The sequence below is a fragment of the Falco cherrug genome, chromosome 11 (assembly GCF_023634085.1).
Source record: "Falco cherrug isolate bFalChe1 chromosome 11, bFalChe1.pri, whole genome shotgun sequence".
Lineage (NCBI taxonomy): Eukaryota > Metazoa > Chordata > Aves > Falconiformes > Falconidae > Falco > Falco cherrug.
The window spans coordinates 14,530,750-14,550,242 of NC_073707.1; the positions used below are offsets into that span (position 1 = coordinate 14,530,750).

General features: G+C 43.0%; 1 protein-coding gene across 4 annotated transcripts in view; it reads right to left on the reverse strand.

Annotated features, from left to right (window-relative positions):
- The window catches only part of DOCK10 (dedicator of cytokinesis 10), a 162,615-nt gene extending 148,289 nt beyond the window's left edge, over nucleotides 1-14,326 (reverse strand). For 2 of the 4 annotated variants that reach the window (XM_055723165.1, XM_055723164.1), the window contains exon 1: nucleotides 14,160-14,326. In XM_055723165.1, the coding sequence (XP_055579140.1) occupies nucleotides 14,160-14,273 (114 nt within the window). In that variant the 5' untranslated portion in view covers nucleotides 14,274-14,326. Of the gene's footprint in view, nucleotides 1-8,399; nucleotides 8,556-14,159 lie in introns of those variants that run through there. The other 2 variants (XM_055723167.1, XM_055723168.1) reach the window with 2 other exon arrangements.
- Between the last annotated feature and the right edge of the window lie 5,167 nt (nucleotides 14,327-19,493).

Below are 19,493 nucleotides of genomic sequence, written 5' to 3' on the forward strand. Positions count from 1 at the left end.
CTTCTGAAAGCTCTAACCTGATCCAGAAGAGCATACCACACCAGCATGAGCCCATACTTTAAAAGTAAATCTAATCCCACTTTCCAAGTCAACTATGCAGATAGAAATCTGAAGATGCTACACTGCAATCAAAAGAATGGGAAGTCCTGTATTTTTTAAGCAGAATCTACACAATATATTTAAAGTAACAAATACATTTTAATTTGGCTGTTACTGCCATTGTCTATCCCACTGTAGCAACAAATGTTGAAGCCCCAGATGGGTTAATATTTATGAGAAAGTCAACAGAACAGGAAATAGCGTTTCCTGCCAAACTGTCTAAAAGCAGCCGTACCGTTAGCACTTGCACTTTGCTAGTTTATACTACTGTTATCTCACAGACATACACACGCACACAAAAAATATCTCGTAAGCTGTGCCTGTGATAATAGCAACGAGAAAGTATTATTCTTTAGTCACGATTCAATTTTCATTTATTTTCATACCCTTAAGACAGATAAATATATTTTTAAATTGTCCTTGTTTAGTAATGATAACAGGATCTGTTTGGCATGCTGGTTATGGAGAACACCTGGAGCTCTGACACAGGCAAAAAGAATCAGACCACTGTCATTCTGCCTTATCTTTTTTGCCCTATATATGTTAACAGCAATTAAGCAAATGAAATCAAGCTGCCTATTACTTCCATGTATTTTTCTTCAAGAAAGGAAAAAAAATCTTCATAAACAAGAATCAGAGGAGAATGGTGTGCTAATGTGCTAGGCTTTTGGTACTGAAGGCACCCATCTTAATGTGGTGCCCCTTGAGGCACAGCTATGCCAGTATACAAAGTTGTTAAATCAAAAGCTAGCATTTAACTGGACTTTAAAATAAAATAAAAAAAAAAGAAAAGTGAGAGACAGCTCCAAAATGTAAATCACCCACCACACACTTCCCCCCCTCCTTGGCCAAGAACAGCAAAAGAAACACAACAGGCACCTTCTCAGACAGCTCCAGACATTTGTGATCCAAAGGCTCACCCTTACAACAGCCACAATTGAAAGACAAGAAAAATATGATGATCTTGTCATGAAATATTCCCATTTAGCATCATCTATCTAAGTACTAGTAACATTAAAAGAAAATCTATCTAGTTCCACTGATTCAAGCCTCCAAGCAAATAAAGAGGGAGGGAAGAAAGGGACAGAGTAGTAAAAAAAAAAAAAACCACCAAAAAAACAAACCAAAAAAAAAAGGGGGTGTGGGATGGATGGACATGAGAGAGAAGATTCAGATTTCCTTTCATTTCTTTAGTTTTAATTCCTGTAATCCAACCACCCATGTAATGCCTCCTTATTTTTAAAGATTTCATCCCTTGAACTGTCAACAGTCAGTTGCTACATGTCCTTTTGTAAAATGGCATCTGTTTTTTCATGGCAAAATGGCAAGGCCCACTTTGCTGCTGTTCCTTGACAGTGATCTTCCTCTTAAAGCACATCCACCTTCACCTCTGCACCTGTCAGTAACACAACTGAGGCTTACCAGATGCAATGCAAACTATGCAAGATGGATTCGAGAGGTGCTGCTGGGTGATGTTAGAGCCACTTACATTGGCTGGAGCCACCACATTGAGCAGCAACCTCTCGTTGCTGCAGCATGCAGGTTTTATAGCTCAGTTTTTCAAGCTCCAGTCATAAGTCATTTGCTGACTCCCATTTTTTATCACACAAACACTTTCCCAAAATAAAGAAACTCACTTTTTCAAATCCAAATCCTTGCCAGATCCTTTAGGATTAGGAGTCTTGCAAAAAACACACTGGGAAATTAGTGGCAGGGCACAAAGAGCAGTGTAGTGGCCCTTACAGCTTATTCTGGCACATCTCAGTATCCACCAGCACGGAATTTAAGTGCCAAGTATCTCTGCTTAAAACCCCAAAAAGCACGCATATCACATTATTCCAAGGAAACAGATTTCATTCCTGGCAATTACCTATTTACCTAATTCTATTTAAAAATAGGTATAAATCTATTGATACATTCACACATCAAGACACTGCACTGTCTTCTATGCCGTACTGAACAAGGAACCACTGATACAGAAATTCTTTAAGGAAAGAGACATAGCAGAGTGGTTCTTTACAGAAGAGTCACTACCTATTATTTGAATTATATTTTATCTAATAAACAATCATTCAAGTAGCAATTATCTACACAAACCCATTTGTTTAATGTGAAACTTTAAAGCTAGGAGAAAGGCATATTACCAAAGCCAAAGACTTTACACTGGCAGTATGGGGGTGAGAGGCATAGCCAGACAGAACAATACAGGACAGCTGCTCAGTGAAGCCAAGGAGCAGAGAGATTATCAGTTTGAAAAACCAGCAAGGAGAATTCCTGGAACAAATGGGTTTTAAGATGGCCTGGATGGCAAGCAAAGATAGGGTGCCTGACAGACAACCGATATACTGTTCCTTGTTCTCACAGGAGCACTAACGGAGGCTCAGAGACAAGCGGAAGACAAAAAGACCATCAAGGACTGAGGACTGGAAGGGGCGAGGGCAGCAAAGCAGGGAGTGGGTAAACAGAAGAACGAAGAAATGCGAGTAGTATAACATTTAAGTGCAACAAACAGGCCATGCCTAGTCAATTTGAAGGGTTCTCATTTTAAGGGCAAATATAAAAAGAAAGAAAAGAGGAAAAAAAAAGGAAATAAACCTCATATCAAGGCATGTCAGTTGTGTCCTTCTGTACTACTGCTCATCCATGTTACTGTGATGCAAGTAACTTGTAACTCCCACTTGAAACCAGTCTGCAAATAGTTATACCCTTACCCCTTCTGGAGAAAGGATACCTGGAAGGCGGAAAGTATTTTACTGCCAACATCCACATGAAGCTGGAGCTATCATTCCTACATAAAAAAATCATGCCATCTTCTTCCATTTCCAAAATGAGAAGACTTAAATCACTTTGATTTGCCACGTTTCATGAGCTCCAATTCTTTTCTAAAGGCTACAGAAACATGTGAACACTTGGGTATGTATTTGAAATATGAAAAGAAGCAGCAGGAGGTTTCTGAAGGACACCTGATGGAAAGTTATCACCTACCTAGACTGCAGCTTTTCCTGTGTTTATAAGGGATTTCCTAACATCGCTGTTAAACCACAGGTTATTATTTGACCAGGAAAGAGGATAAGCTAAATTTCTGCTCACACATCTCCTCAATTTGTTTGGCAAGTTCTCCTAATTAACCTCCAAAACAGTTCTGATTGATTCCGAGGAAGCTATGAGGATAAATTCATGCAGTACTGAAGAGACCAGTAGAATTGAATTCTACTTAATGTTCTATGACTTAGTTTCCACCACTGCTTGCAATTTTAGCTGTTTAATGAAACTGTGTCAGCAGAACAGAAGCACCGTACAATCCCAGAGCTCAGAGAAAAACAACTGTTACTCATGTAAAAGGCAACTGATGCTTACAGTGAGATGTGAGCTTTGGAACAGGGAGATGCTTTTTAGTAACTTGCTTTCAGATGAGAGCTGTGTATGATATTGCACTTCTGCATTGTTACTGTAATTGCTCTTTATCCACTGTTGGAAGTCCACCTGCTACACATGAATGGAAGGAAAGAAAGTGTGCCTATATACTGACAATGGAGACGTGATAGCTCAGCACGTATTTCAGTATGCATTGCAAATATGTGACTACAAAAAATACAGGCCACATGATATTCTGGAATAAATATCAAAGTCTGCTCATTACTGTTTGTAATACTTACTCATCACTCCCTTTCTCTCTGCACACAGAATCAGAGGTGTGACCCAGGACTTGTTTTCCCAAGGTCTCTCCCTGTCAATACACAGTTGTTCTATATTTTGTTCCTGTATTTTGTTCAGCATAGCTTAAAAGTTCAACACCACGAAACAGTTCCACCCCAAGGATGTCCAGATTTTGGCCCCTAAACCACTTTTGATACTTGAGACCATTTTTGAGGCTCTTCAAACTAACTAAAAGTGGGGGGTGGGGGGAAAGGCAGCCAGGAAAAAGGCCATACATGTCTATCTTGAAAGACAGACTGATATTGCTACAAATACTGCAAGTTAATTTATAGCCTGTGAAATGCAACAAGAGGCATTCCTAACAAAAGACATCAAGCCTGGCACATGCTACGGTACTGGTACTTGCACAGCAACAGACAAAGCTTGCTCACAGGATAGACTCCAAAGATGATTTATCATCTAAACCAGCATAGCCCAACTAATAGTCCCCAGGCTGACTTCAGCCCATCACTTTCACTCTAAAATATTCAACAAAGTCTGAATACTTTGTCCAGGTCTACTCATAGCAAGGAAAGAAGTGCTGCATTTGCTTCCAAAGGGGGAAAGGGGGGGATATGGAGAACGGGCATCCTTCCCTCCCTCTAACTGCAAATATATCTTACACAATATCTGGACATGAGCAGCCTTTACTTTCTCTGTTCTGCTGGCTTGGACTATCCATCGGGGCTGCCAGAGCTTGCGCAGGGCTAAAAGGGCAGGAAGGCAAGGGTTGGAGAGAGGATAAGGAAGAAGTAGCAACAAGTACCTCACAGAAGAAAGGGATAGGAAAAGTAGTTTCAGGGTTAGAAGCCACTGAGATTCCATTACATGCCACTGTGGCCAGAAGACACCATAAGAGTCGCTCCCCTGCCTCTTCTCACATGCCTTCTCCCAAAATACTTGTTCTGTCATGTACCTTAGGGGACACAACATCTGCACACCAAAGTACCCCAGTGTGCTCATTTCCCCCTCCACCTCCCAGCTGCAGCGGCACCAAGCACACCACAGTACTAAGCCAGGAGCCTGAAAGGGTCAGGACGAAGACATTTGCTCCTGTTCAGACACTCCGCAAAAGAGTAAGTGGTCCCAAATTTCTTTCCTCACCCCACTCCCCAGCAAGTACTTGCACAAGTATCGAAGCAGAATAAACACTCTTATGAACACATTTATTACCAAACTATGCCATCGTAGATACCAATGATGAAATAACTCTAGTATCCCCCATGGACACGAACCTCAGTGCCCCAAGACCAGACGTGCGTCATGCCTGCATCAAAGCTGACAGGCAGTAAGGGAGTTTGCACTTAAAATAGAAACATGACACTTTTTATTTTTTAGAATTTCAAACCATGCACACAGTGGAGAGGGTATGTGTAAAAATCCAACAAACTAGATATAAGAGAGAACGGAGGGTCTGGGGCAGAACGGGACCAGCAGGGAAACAGCAGATGGGTAGGAGGGAGGGCGATCAGGGCAAAAAACAGGGAGGTGCAAGAAAAGCAGGGGCTTGTGCCCAGCATTCACAGGCGTACAGGGACAGTGGCCCATGTTAATCCCAACTAGGATGTACTTCAGAGCTTTCAAGTGATAAGCTTTGTACTGGTTCTATATTGCATTAATTCTAGTCATGCAGCAAACGTAGAAAATGGACCAGAAGAGAGAAAGGCAAGAGGATTTAATCTTGATACCAAGAAGAAATACAAAGAAATTGGTAAAGATGTCACAGGAAAAACTGCCAGCAACCACGCTGCAGCTCCTAAGGGATTCAGAGGAATTTGAGCAGGGAGGGCAGGAACTGAAATCCAGTAAGGTTTACAAACCCCTCAAAATTGTCCCAGAGCCTAGAAAAAACTCATATCACAAGATAAGCTTCTCACATTTTGAAAGTATTTTTTATTCAGACCATGCCAACCTCTTCCTCCAAACAAGAACCACCCACCCCCACCCCCCACCCCCCCCCCCCGATCAATCTAGAACAAAGCTCACTGAGGAACTTGCATCAAAACACAGACATGCTAAACCCATAGTTAGTGTTCCAGGCACCTTTTGAATAAAAGATGTTTCTAGGTTTTGTCTTTGCAGAGCCATTGTGCTCCCCACATGGTGAGCCTTTAACTTAGTCCTAGGAAAAGCAAAGCCACGTGTTACGAGACATTTGAGAGCCCAGAAATTTATTCTTGCCTATAAATTAGAAGTGCACTCCTCAAAATTAGCTGACATACATCAGCCTACTCACAGCTGCAAAAGCAGGTACACCTAGCAGAAAACATACATGGGCAAACAATGCATTTCAATAATGACAATTTAAAAATTAAAATTTGGTCTAGTTAAGCAAGACCAAAAATTTTTTTTCCTTTTTGCTATGCTGAACATATCTAGTCATTCCAGTTTCAGAGAGAATATTTCTGTACTACTTTTGGTGATAAACTGTAAAACTTAAAAGAGGAAGTTGGGTTTTTTCCTCTATCATATCCAACTCCATTGCATTCATTAAATTTCATTATATCTACCTCATTTAATTTAGGTCAACATGTCAAAGTAACCTAGAATCATGTTTGCTTTAAGTCAGCCAACATTATTCTCAAAGCTGAAAAGCCCAGTTCAGACTCAGTGGTAGAATTGCCTTGTATTTTCTCCACACCGCATGAAGATGGAAGTGGAGAACTACATTCAGAATTAAGAAAATCACTACAGTGTTGACAGCTTACTAGATTTCTGCACAATGCATATACTACCAACTGCGCAACAGCAACAGTGGGAAGAAACTCTAGTAATGAGCTAATTGGTAATTAATAATGAATTAATTAGTAATTTTAAATGTGATACAGCATAGTTTTTCAGTTTTTGAGGTTTGAGGGTTTTTTTGTTGTTGTTGTTTTGGGGGCTTTTTTCAGTCTGCAGAGATAAAACCTTGTTTCACAAAGGGAGCAGAAGATTCTTGTTGGAGGTAGGCATCCATCTCCATTTCTCTAAATTCGCCTGGGATCCCAATTACAGTAGCTACAGCTCACATTGCTGTCTGCACAGTATGAACGCACGCATGTCACAAGCACATCCAGATTTCCTCATCTGATGTATTTTTATACAAGCTTAAATCACATCTACGTTATGTCATCTCAAAACATTACATTGTGTTCCAAAACATGTAATATTTGGGTTCTAGCTGAGAAGTAGCATTACAGCACCCAAGCAAAGAGGTGGATGTTAACTCCCAGAGTACAAGTTGGGGAAGAGAGGCTGGGCAGCACCATCCCCAGTGCTCCAAGGGAACTCTCTCCCTGTATTTGTAAAGCAGTGCGTAAAATTGAAAAACAAAAAAGCAACATCGACCTCTTGCCTGTGTGTGTCATGGGGGGAAAAATGGTGCCAGAGATTACAAGTAATTATTAAAAATATATCTTTAAGTGATGTGTTTAGGTTGTAATGAAGCATCATTGACATGGAGGGGGAAAAAAATAACCGACTGTTGCATTTGTAAACCCAACCTAAAAAAACCAAACAACAAAGGAGAGGGGAGGGGTGGGAAATAAAAAGACAAAAACCTCCCAAGTTTCTCCTGTAAGAGAGCAGCTCCGGAAGGCTTCACTGACACACATTACCATTTAGCACTAAGGCAGCTTGGTGCCCTCTTATTACACTGCTATTTGGAGCCTGTTTGTGTTCAGCACAGAAAGGAACAACGTGAGCAGAAGTCATTTACACTAAGCAAGCACACAAAGGGCAGGCAGCTCTCTCTCAGTTCTCTTACATTTTACAGGAGAGGGGAAAATTTGCCTATTTCAGCAATGAGAATAGTGGGGCAGACTATGAAACAGTCTTAACAGCCAGGCAAATTATTCAGCCATATGGAGCTGGGCAGCCCGTGACAGGGATGAACTCTGAGAATATCATTCTAAGTTTTTTACTATAGATTTACTGCATAATCTTGAGCAGTTACCTCCTGGTGTTTGTTTCTTGTCAACAAAACCAGGGACAAAGTTGGCATTTGCTAATATAAGAACACACGTTGGCATAAAACACACAGCAAATACAATCTAGCTTCAGAAAATTATTGCCGAGTTCTGCAAAACACAGGCAACCCTAAACTGGAAATATTACACACCCTGCAAGTAAGTCTTTGTTATTTGTGTAACAATCACATCTGTGTCACTATTTTACAGGCTTTTGACCTTGTGCTAGAAAAATTACAAACATGTTTTGACTTCTGGCAGTGACATACACACTGCAGAACTGCCTGTTATAAACCACAACAATATTAAACCTTTTCTCTGCCCAACTGTCCTCCTCCAAAGCCAACATAAGGCTTAATTTTCTGGATTCTCCTTCTCTTTTCTACTACTGTTCATTTTCTCCCTCTTCAAGCCCCCTTTTTAACCTTGTAAGCAAGGGAAAAAAAGTTTATGTGGCCTCTATAAACTGAGAGCATTTTGAGTTACTCAAGCTGACTCACTTCCCACGAATTTAAAACAAAGCGTTAGTCAAGTGACAGATGCAAAACAACAGTAAAAATTGTATTTAAATCCGAGTGCCTAGGTTTCCCTACCTACTAGATGACTGTCTGGGGTTTCATATTAAGGGCTTATTTGCCTGAGTTATTCACCAACCTGATGAATTTTTCTTGCAGCTCTCTTCGTTTCTTTCCTTCGTTTTATTGTCTTCTTCAGTCTCTCCTTCCCCACAAAGTCTTTTCTCTTTTCGCCCATTTTCTGTAATGCTTTTGACTTCTTTCTAAACCATTTTCTTCCCTTCTCTGTCTCCGCCCTCTCTGAGGCTCTCTTCCCTTATCTCCTCTTCCCCATTTCTGCATCAATTTAATCCCTGGTGCCAGTCTCAGATGAAGTTCCTAGAATTGCTCAGGAGAAGACTTTGGCCTTTTTGTCAGCATGCAGAGGAGGGAGCCCAGCAGCTGGAGAATGTGCAAGCGGTGCATTCTTGCCTGTGCCCTTTGCTTGCTTTGCCCTTACATCTGGGCTCCAGCAGCCAGTTGAAAACGATCGGATCCTTATCAGGGCCACACCACAGCAAGTGTCCTTGGGATACCCCAACTGAAGAATAGCTACAAAGTTACTCATCAGACACTTCAAAACAAACAAAAAAATTGCTGAGAATTGAGACTACTTGCAAGTAACGCGGGTCTGATCTTTGAACAGGTAAGGGATGTTGCATAGCATATTAATGAAAGATAAATTTTGGAATATAGTTTCACAAACAAGGTTCACATGTTAAATACAAATACAGACAACTTGTTTAGTACTTCAGTACTGCACTGCTTTCACAGAAGGTTGCTAACATTCTAAATATGCCTGACAGGTTTGCCCTGACCAAAGCATAACATCTCAAATGAAAAGGCTTGCAAAAGCAGAACCACCAGCTTTAGGCTGTAGATAATGTTCCATTATGCCTGTGTCATGAACAAACTCTCTCTCCCTCAACCACCAAAATGGGATGAGGCTTTCACTCAATGCTTGTAAGATTTCTTCACCAGGCTATCACCTTGGCCTTAATCAAAAACCCCACAAAAATAAGAAAGAGCCAATACATTAAGAAGTCTTCATGTTAACTCCCAGAGTACAAGTTGGGGAAGAGAGGCTGGGCAGCACCATCCCCAGTGCTTCATAAAAATCTATTAGCTGGTCTGTGAAGTTTACAAGTACACATACATACAACCACACAGAGCCTATTTTGTATGCAGCACCATGGTATATTCACTGTCTGTATAAATGCCTTACTTTGGTTCACCGTGGACAAACAGTAGACATCAGAATATCCTCAGAAGACAGGAGCCATTCACAGGCCAGTTTCTGTCTTTGGAATAGCTCAGTTAACACTGCACCTCCTCAACAGATGAAGTTTTCAGTGTCATTCCATTCATCAGCCGATTCTCAACACGGAAGTCCAATTCAAGCATGGCCATGTAACAAGAAAAGGCCATACAACACCATCCTACAGTATAAGCACAGTCAAAGCTCTGTTATTATTATCCAGGGTACCAAGGCAGTGGGTGCTCTGTGAGGATGTAAACAATATACATTACTCTTCTTCAGAGACAACAACACACCTGTGGAGTCACAAAAAAGTGCCACAACAGTCTGTTACCTACCCAAAACTAGAAATATACAGCTACAATAGAGAATTTAATATTTCTAAAGAACATACCACATAAAATACACATTGGAAACAAACAGAACCTATTCTTTCAGGAGGGAATTACAGCAGCCCCAGGTAAAATAACAAGGAGAGAAACCCATTTTGTGGGGAAGGGAAAGCCATGTAACCCAGCCTTCCACTTGAGAGAGACAGCCAGTACACGGACATCGGACACCACAACTCCGTGCTTGGCTGCAGCGTGATGGAAAGAAACCGCTGCCAAAAAAAAGACACGTGGAGCAGCAGCCCAGTTCCAGACTGCTATTAACTTGTTTAAGTATGGAAGAGAGATGAGGAGCAAGGCCCCCCACAGCTCTTTTATAAAAACAGTTGTCAGAATACTTTATGTAAAGGATGAGTATTGCAGCCAGCAGTACTTTAGCCAAATTAATTGAGATATGGAAATAATAACCTAACAAAAAGTTTAGCATTACCTAAGCAACCAGCAAGCTGATTTCTAGGAGCACTGACCGGCCCATCCCCATTTTCAAAACTTCCAGTGAAATACTGCTGCAGCTACAGGCACAAACGAAACAACAGATAGATTAATTTCTCTTTCTTGGGCAAGCTATTCACTTTTCCTGGGCACTGGCAGCAAGCACTCAGACGCCAACTTTCAGACAAGACTCTTCTATTAAAAGTAACAAAGAATTTTGCAACAAAGTTTCAAAATACAATAAATTGTTTACCTTCTAGAGGATGCTGATATATTTCACTGACCAGTTTGGTGAATTTCCTTTTCTACATGGAAGCTTAACTAGGCACTTACGGAAACAACCTGAAGCACTGCCACATACCGTTAACACCTGATAGTGCCCCTCCTCCCTCCATCTGCGGAAGAGTTGTGTAATTAATGCAGAATGTTATTACTTGTGCCAAAACCCCTGCAGCTACTACCCCCTACTAACTAGATACATACATATATTCCACCCTCAAACTCCATTTCCATGTTCTGTCTTTCAGGGTGCCACCGAAGCTCCTCTTACACAGTACATCAAATCATAAACACCTGTACTTCTTCCACCCCTTTCCCCCTGATTAACACTGACTCTTCTTTCTTTCTACCAAGAGATTTTTGTGCTGAACGCTAGCAACGGGTTTTCCTGTGTTAAATGAATAAATCTGAGCAAAAGGAAAGGTAAAGTACGCAAAAGAAAAAGCAATATATTTGAAAACAGTAAAGAGCTAAAAGACACAACACTCCACTTTTCTCTCAGACACTTAATGTCAAACAGGCATTTGATCCCTGGGCTCTTACCAGACTGCTGAGACACAAATGATACCTACTGCAGGTGCTGTCACAGATCCTGACAGCCCAGCTGCAATTCAATACAGGATAGACACAAAAACAATACCAGAAGGCTTAATTCTTTACACTTTACACCTCTACACTTAATTCTTTACACCTAGTCTTTCCCTAGTCTGTAGCAGGCAGTTATTTGCAGACTGTTGACAGCAGCTGTGCTAGCTTTCAGGGTACTCCAACACAAGTCAGATTCAGTATAATTGGAATATAAGGTACTGATACACCCAGAGCAAGATGCGACAAGACCCAGTGCACCTCACTGAATACACACAGTCTTTCTCTTCTGCAAGAATATTCACTTATGGTACAAAAAAAGTCAGTACAAGTTCAGCCAGAAATTTCAGGTCCTGCAGGACTTTTCTACAGTAGCAACACAACAGCTTTACCTGAATGGCTGTGTCACCCCAGCTTCCACATGTGCAAGGCACAGAGGCCAGAGGAGCCTCCCTGGAAAATGTGCCTCAACAGACCTGCTGGCCCCAACACTCCATGGTATGGATCCAGAAACACCAGTCGCTGGCCAGCACAGGACATCACAGCTCCATGTGGCAGCCCCAAACCTGGCTATGGACAACCAGCAACCCCAGTTACAGCTGCCAAGGACTCCTCTGCCTGTTAGCCAGGATACACTGGCTAATTCTGCTCACTCTTAGTTAATGTAGCTAGAAAAGGTTTAACCCTGAAGATAACTGCCTTGTACTCTGGCATAAGGTATCTTATAAAAATTTGCCTTTCACAGGCAACATTACTGGCAACCCAAAAAAGGATGGTAAAAAGGATGGTATCTTCATTAAGTTTCCCAGAGCCATACATATTCAACACAGCAAGCAATCCAGACTTCAGAACTATTGTGCCTGCTGGTGAATAAAACGTAACATCTGGAAGTCCCTAAGCGCTCCCACTGCGCAGTATAACTGAAACCAGAATTTGGCCTGGCCTCTTCCAATCTTAACGCAGTATCTTTAAAAGACCATCTTTGCAGATCTGACTGCATTTGCCTCAGATATCGAATCAAAGCCCTGATGAAATACAGCACCAGTATGTCTCATCAGTCAACAGGAAGTCAGACTCACAGAAGTGGTGGACGGTTTTTGCTGCCCCACAACTTACGTCTCGATGTTTTGAAGACAGATTGAATAAAATGCAACTGAAATGCATGAACAGTAATTAAATACTGTATTATTAAGTTAGCAGTGTAAGATCTATTAGCAACACTTTAAAAAAATACTCTCCTCCAGGAAACCAGACCATCAAATTCAGATTTGCTTCATCAATCTCATTCTCTGGGGTTTTTTGCATCTTTGCAAGAGGCACAGCAGAGTAAAATATACTTGTAACAGAACTTCATTTCTAATACTTCAAGATGCAAGGAGACAATACAATAGTTTAGCTGGTATGTGGACTTAAATACACTCCCTTATGGGACAACTACTCAGCACAGTATCTGGGCAGAGTCAAACTACTGTGATAGTTCCTAGAACATTTCCACCAAAACTTCATCCGCAATTAACTGCCTGGCAATGGGCCAAATTCTGATCTCTTTGTGCCAAGAGGGCAAATCTGCTGGTGGTTCAGTTGTAGAGACCCTTCAGGTTTTGACAAGAGCTGATGCCATGTACAACCTTTGCAGCAAGCCAGGAGCGACAATTAAGTTTCTACCAAGCTTTCGCATATTGGAAGTTTGGTAAAGGCTTTATGAAGACTGTCAAAACTGACTGCAAAAGCACTGCAAGTCTAGTGGGGTAAAGGGAACAGCTCGCATTTGGTGCACAGATAGCTAGGAAGCATGAACTGGCTACTGCCTCCAAGTAGAGCAGCCGTTTTAGCGCTCACTGCTCTCTGCTTCCAGTGGGCAAGGCCTCTCAGAAGATGGAAACAACCCACAAACTTTACAGGAACATAGCTGCAGAATTATTTCCCGTTTTATGCAGAGTGAGAACGCACTGCACTTAGGCACGGGCGTTGGATAAACTTTGATAAGCAATGACATTTCACTTACAACTTTCCCTCTTTCAGCTTTTTAGTCTACTTCAGTCTACTTCATTTAGTCTACATTTTAGTCTACTACTAGAAAAGGAAAATATTTATCCGACCCACATGATTCACAGAAATGATATGCTTAATCATCTAAGAAGGAGTCATTCATCTCTCATAACACATAGCTCTAAGTGCAAAGGGATCTCAATATTAAAATGGTTAATGAATGACTCAGAAATGGCTAGTGATTTGAAAAGTCTAGTGGACGTTTCTCTGTGAACTGTAACAATGTCTTACATACCACCATGCAAAGGGAAAATGCTGGTCAGGTAGGGTGGCAACAGCTTGCAGACCTTTTGCGCTGTTCCACTGATGGAGAGACGTGGGGACTGAAGCCTTATGCAATGCAGTTTAGAAGCGTCGCTACCAAAGACTAGGAGCTGTGTTTGTGCAGGGCTTCGGGCCCCCTTCCATGGGATTTCCAGTGGAAATCACCAGGAGCGCACCCGCATCTGGGTAGCTACGGTTATATACGAGCATGTGGGCGGTGAAGTACCTAAAAATCACGTGACCGACAGCTACTCGGCGAGCCGGAGCGCTCGGTCCCGTCCCCACCGGGCACGCCAGGCTCGCCCCGGCACCGACAGCCAGGTCCTCGGTGTCACTTCATCGCCCCGTGCAAAGCGCGTTCCGAAGAAAAGCAAAGCGGCGAAGCCGCGGGAGGCAGCGCGCCGGAGGAGGGCGAGGGACACCAGCTACCGTCTGTAGCGCCGGACCGGCGGGGCACGGGCGGCAGGCGCGGCGGTACCGGCCCGGCGGCTCGGCCGTGCGACCCCGCGCGGTGCCCCCCGCCCCGGCCGCGCCGCACGCAGCCCTCGGCGGCCCCCGAACGCGCTTCGCACCTGGGCCGCTGCCCGCCGCCCGCCGCACTCACCCGCTGCTGCAGCCGCCCGCCGGCAGCGGCCGCCGCCGCGCTGTGCCGCAGCTCCGCCGCCTGCCCCGGCCGCAGCAGGCTCCGCGTGAAGCGCCGCGTCCGCTCGCCGGCCATGGGCGCCGGCAGCCCCGCGCCGCGGCCGCCGCTCCCCGCCCGGGCCCGGGCGCCGTCAGGAAGCGGAACTGGGGGTTTCCCCCCCGCTCGCCCCGCGCGGGGGAGGTGTGCGGGGCGGGGGCCGCCCGCCGCCGCCGCCCGGGCCGCGGCCCCTCCCCGGGGGAGCGTCGCGCCCCCGCCGCCTTCGCTGGCCATGTGCGCCGCGGCCGAGCGCCCGCCCCGCACGGCGCCGCGGGGACGGCCCCGCTCCCGCCCGGCAGCCCCCAGGCGGCGGCGCGCCCCGGGGGCGAGGGGGGCCCGCTGGGGGGCCGGGGTGCGGCGGGGAGCCCGGGCGGCGGAGGCAGCCCTCCGGGCGGGCGGCGGTCCCCGAGGGATGCTCCCTCGGGAGGCCGCTGGGACGGGTTCGACGGAAGGAGAGCTACCTACTGCCGCTCGCCGGGGTGGGAACGCCGGCTCACCGGGCAGCCCCGGAGCCGGGCCGCCGGGTCGCATGAGAAACCGACTCTCTGGCCAGCCCCGCGGCTCCGAGCTGGTGGGAGCGTTCGCCGAGCCGCAATGGGTGCTGTGGTCCCTGCACCAAGTGGGGCTGGATGGCTTCCAGCCCTTCTGCCAGTTGGCGTGGCATCCCTGTGTTTCTTCACTATGGAAAACTCTGCCCATACACAAATTTAGCCATTTAAGCCCACAGAAGTTACACAATAGTCACGGCTCTTCCCCCAGCAGAGCGATCCTATCTCCTGTCAGTAGGAATACGGCTTTATGCCTTAACGCTAAGCTGTGGTGAGGAGAATACAAGATTGCTGTGAGAGCTGTGTCTGAATTTCTTCACACAAGAACACTTAGGTTCTCCTCTGCCATGCAGAGTCTTCACCACTCAGTTACACTGGTCGGTGGGTGACAGGCGGCGCCTGTGAGTGACTGCACATTTGAGTGCGTGCCAGTCCCTGTAAGACAAAACCGAAATAAAATCCAAGGAACTTTAGGTGTCATCCCCGACAAGGCGATGATGCTACAGAAGGGTGAGGGCAACACTTGAGGCTGCAAAGGTGCTCAGGCACAAAACCCCAACAGAGTGAGTTAACAGCTAGTTAGACTGTTTTATTAGAGTTCAATGTTGCAACAACTCCTGGCTTAGATCCTCACAGAGGAGCACGCTAGTTTGAGGCAATTGGCTCTAAGTCTCTGTAGGTACCTGTGTGCTATGAGCTGCAACCTCTGCATAGCTCCTAGTTCTCTCCTCCAAAACTTACTAAAGATACCAAAGGCAGCGATGATAAGTGGGCATCATAGTCCAGAGTTTAAGAATTCCTCTGCAAGGGAAACATTACCCAGTAAGGTGAACTATCTGAAGTGTGTTAAGTGCCCCAGAATTGGTTTAAAACAATTAAAGACACTACTCTAAATATTTCTAGCTTTCAATGGGTGTTACCTTGTAATGTCTTGGAGGTTATACTTGTTTGAAGCTAAAGCTCAGTAAGAAAGTACTACTGGATTGGGAAAGTCTTCTTGCTCTTGATAAATGTGACACAAGAAAATATTGAAAGATGGAAAAAGGAGACTCCATTCACTTTGCAGATAATCCAGATAAGGCTCATTATAGGAAACTGCAGCCTGATGTTGCAAAGAAGAAGAAAAAAAAAGTTTGTAACCTGAGTGACTCTAAAGTATTCTGCCTCAACACAAAGTTATAATTTACAATAAATTTGACTGCAATTTGTTGCAGAGAGCAGAGAAAACACATTGCATCTGTGAGAAAGAATGACAATTAACAGTTTCTTCCATGCAGTATGTGCATGTACATTCTGACAAATGATTTTAAGAAAATAATCACCATAATCCAGGTCAGGAACCTGCAGCCAGCTCTGCCTTTAGGCACAGTACTGTTGCCCCTGCTCAGATGTGGTCAGCTCTGTGGTCAGGCAATGACAGCCTGTGTTCCACATTACTTCTCTCTTCACAGCTATGCATGTGCAAGCTAAGGGTTGAGCAAATGTGCAGATACTTGTCAGTGAGCAGCTGGCTGCTTAAATCTATTACTAGACATCAAGAAATAAGAGAGCTAGCTGTTTCTGCATCAGAAACATTTTCAAGCCTGCAGGAAAGCAAGAAATATCCACAAATACTGAAACAATTAGCAAAAAAGGCAGTTTGATTAAATAGAACACATTTTTTTAATATAATCCTCTTAAGTAAACATTCAGCGATAGTCTGGGCAAGGAGCTTTGTCAATGATGAGCCAAGTCTACTGCCTCTGAAATTGTCATGCATAGTGCAAAGCACAGGTGTCCAGGATTTTACATGCAAATGGTTGTTTACCAAGTAATTATTATGCTAAATTAATTATTTTGGTTTCTTTCATAGTTCCTCTTTATTTCAGAAGTTTTTTAGTTTTCAGATTTCGACCAGTTGTTACACAGGGCCACTGTACTTCTTAAGAGTCTTTCCATTTGATTTCAGGTATCCCATAGTGTAGTTCTAGCATGACTGCTAAAAAAAAAAGTATGTATGTTATATCCTGTTGATTCTCCACCCTTAAAAAAAAAAACTGTTAGCTTGATAAACACATAATTAGCATTAGTAAAACACCAGTAACAGCAAAGTTGTAACTTTGGATATTCAGTAAGTCTTAGGCTGGTGATCCGGAGTTACAGAAACAAGTAATTCTTAAAATAAGAGTTTGAGGTCTGTTCTTTGTCCCTGAAATGGCCATTAATTTGATTAGTGAAAAAGTTGTTTCATATATCTCTAAGATGAAGCACACAAATTTCAATGCAAACATTTTTTTCCATTGACATAATGCCTTCCCTCAGCCCCCTGCCTCTTCTGTCACTATTCACAACCTGAGTTCTGTACCGTTCTCAGCACACACTAACTGCAAAATGAAACTCACTGCTGCGAGTTTCTATTATCTGAGCTGCAAAAGACGTAAACATACTGTATAATGCAGCTTCATTTTCTTTTTGGCTTTGAATTTCTTCCTGCCTGCAATGAAATGAATTCTCCTGTCCATGTGCCCTTTTCCATAGCTTCTAGAATAATTTCAAGTTGTCACTGACTGCTGATGCAGCCGCTTACACAACATGGAATTTAGCAATCTCCACCACTATTAATAGCACAAGAAAGTTAACTATTTTAACATGATTTTAAATGCAAGTGCCTTTTAAGTTGGTTCAGTAATTCAGAAACTTGTAAGACCTCACTATTCACTTCCCAACTAGTTCCAAGTCCATCTGATTTATTACAAATGACAACATTGCACAGTCCTTAATGATTCTGCCACCTGCAGAACATGGCATACAACCAGCCTGCAGGCACCTACCCTTTACAGGAGGATTACAACTGCTCTTGAGCACAGTTCAATCTACCAAGGCAGAACAGCCTCACAGGACTGAGTGCTTTCTCCCTCTGTAGCTGCTACCTGCACTGTGTCTGGGTTACTTTTCCAAGACTTGACTTCCCTTGGCATTTTCATTTGACAGTGGGTGAACTTACCAAATTACCAAGGTGACACATCTATCTGGAGTTTTAACGCAGAGCCAATAACGTCATAACTCAAAATAATAATAGAAGGAAATGAAAATATGCAAACAAGATATCTCCTTCAATGCTCAAATTTAAAAACTACAGAATTAATACTCTTGGAAATGCCTCTAATATCTACATTTATAGGTCCACTTTACTGTAAAGGTTATACTTTGTAAAAACAGCTTTTAGCTTAAAAGATATTTACTAAGAGAAGTAAGTTTCTAACACTTCAGCTAGCTTTTCCTTTTCAGTGTAGTTGCTTGAGTAGGGGCATCGCTGTCATCAGTAAGGCTATTTTAGCAAGGCAGGTAAGAGGGCCACAGGGTGGCTCTAAATATTTCAGGATTCTTCCTATGGCCTACCCCATGTACAGGTTCTATACAAATTTAATGATTTCTGCTAGATTTGTAAGGATGTAGGCTGATCACTTAAAAGATACAACTGACTGATAAGAGTGGAGCTATTAATAGTAATCAATTAACATGTATGCATATCTTTAATAATCAGGATCAAGTAGGTAATTAAGTGTAAACCTCAAACACCAGGCAAACATGTATCCTTTTTATAAGGACTTATTACTAGAAATCACACTGCTTTGTGTGATTTAGAAGATAAGCGTTGTACTTGTTTTACAGGCTCATCAAGGTCAGAGTATTTTCCCTTAATTATGGAATATCAGATCTGACCTCATATTTAGTTACATTGCTGGATCAAAATTCTTGTCCTTTTAGAGTGTTAAATATAAGATGTTGAGAAGAAAAGAACATTGCAGGAAAAAATATCTGCTGTATTGAAAGGATACTGTAGTATTCAAGTACACAATTTCAATAAGAACAAAGAAATATACATATTTAACAGTATGTCTGACAAGACAAAGGAATGCAATTAGATAAGTGACGAGAAAAATGAGTATATCGTGTGGATCTGACCTCATCCATACCTTTGAACAGTAAAGATACAATCCTACCACACCCCCAAATTTTATACTACAAGAAATACTTATTCATCCAAACCAGTTGTTTTGGGGTAACTTGGTTTTGCCTTGAGAAAAGAATGAGGCATAAATTGTGCATTGAAGTCAGGAGAAAAATCCTTGATCCTGTTGGATTAAGAGCAGGCATCCCCCCGGGAAAGAACAGGAAATATTCTTATTCCATTGAGGAACATATATTCTTGCAATAACACAGCAAGAAAAGTCACCTGTTACTTGAAGATACAGATGCAACATGACAAGTGACCTAAGTCTGCCTTTACAAGTGCCTCATGGGACAAGTGGAACTGCTATTTTAAAAGACAAAACTAATTACCATTGGGGATAAACAAGGAAAGCAAAAAAATTAAGGGAAATATTTTTACTCACAATTGTACTTGGTGTAAGACATGTAAAATGCGAGGTTGCATTGTAGTTATTTAATGACAAGAGGGCACATTCAGCATATGGCCTCCAGCTATCCCCCCACAGAAGCTGTAATGTTAGAGCTGCTTCTATTGAAGATTTAATATTTACTGACAGTTTTTATGCAGCAGCATTTGCATGGTCCTAAACTTGTATAATGTTAAACATAAAGGGGGCACTACCTAATGGTTAAAGCAATAGTCTGGACATCTGGGTTGATTCCTATTCTGCAGAATTTATCTTACTCTCTTTGAGTTTCCTCTGAAAGATAGAAAAAATAGCACTTTGCTACCTCAACA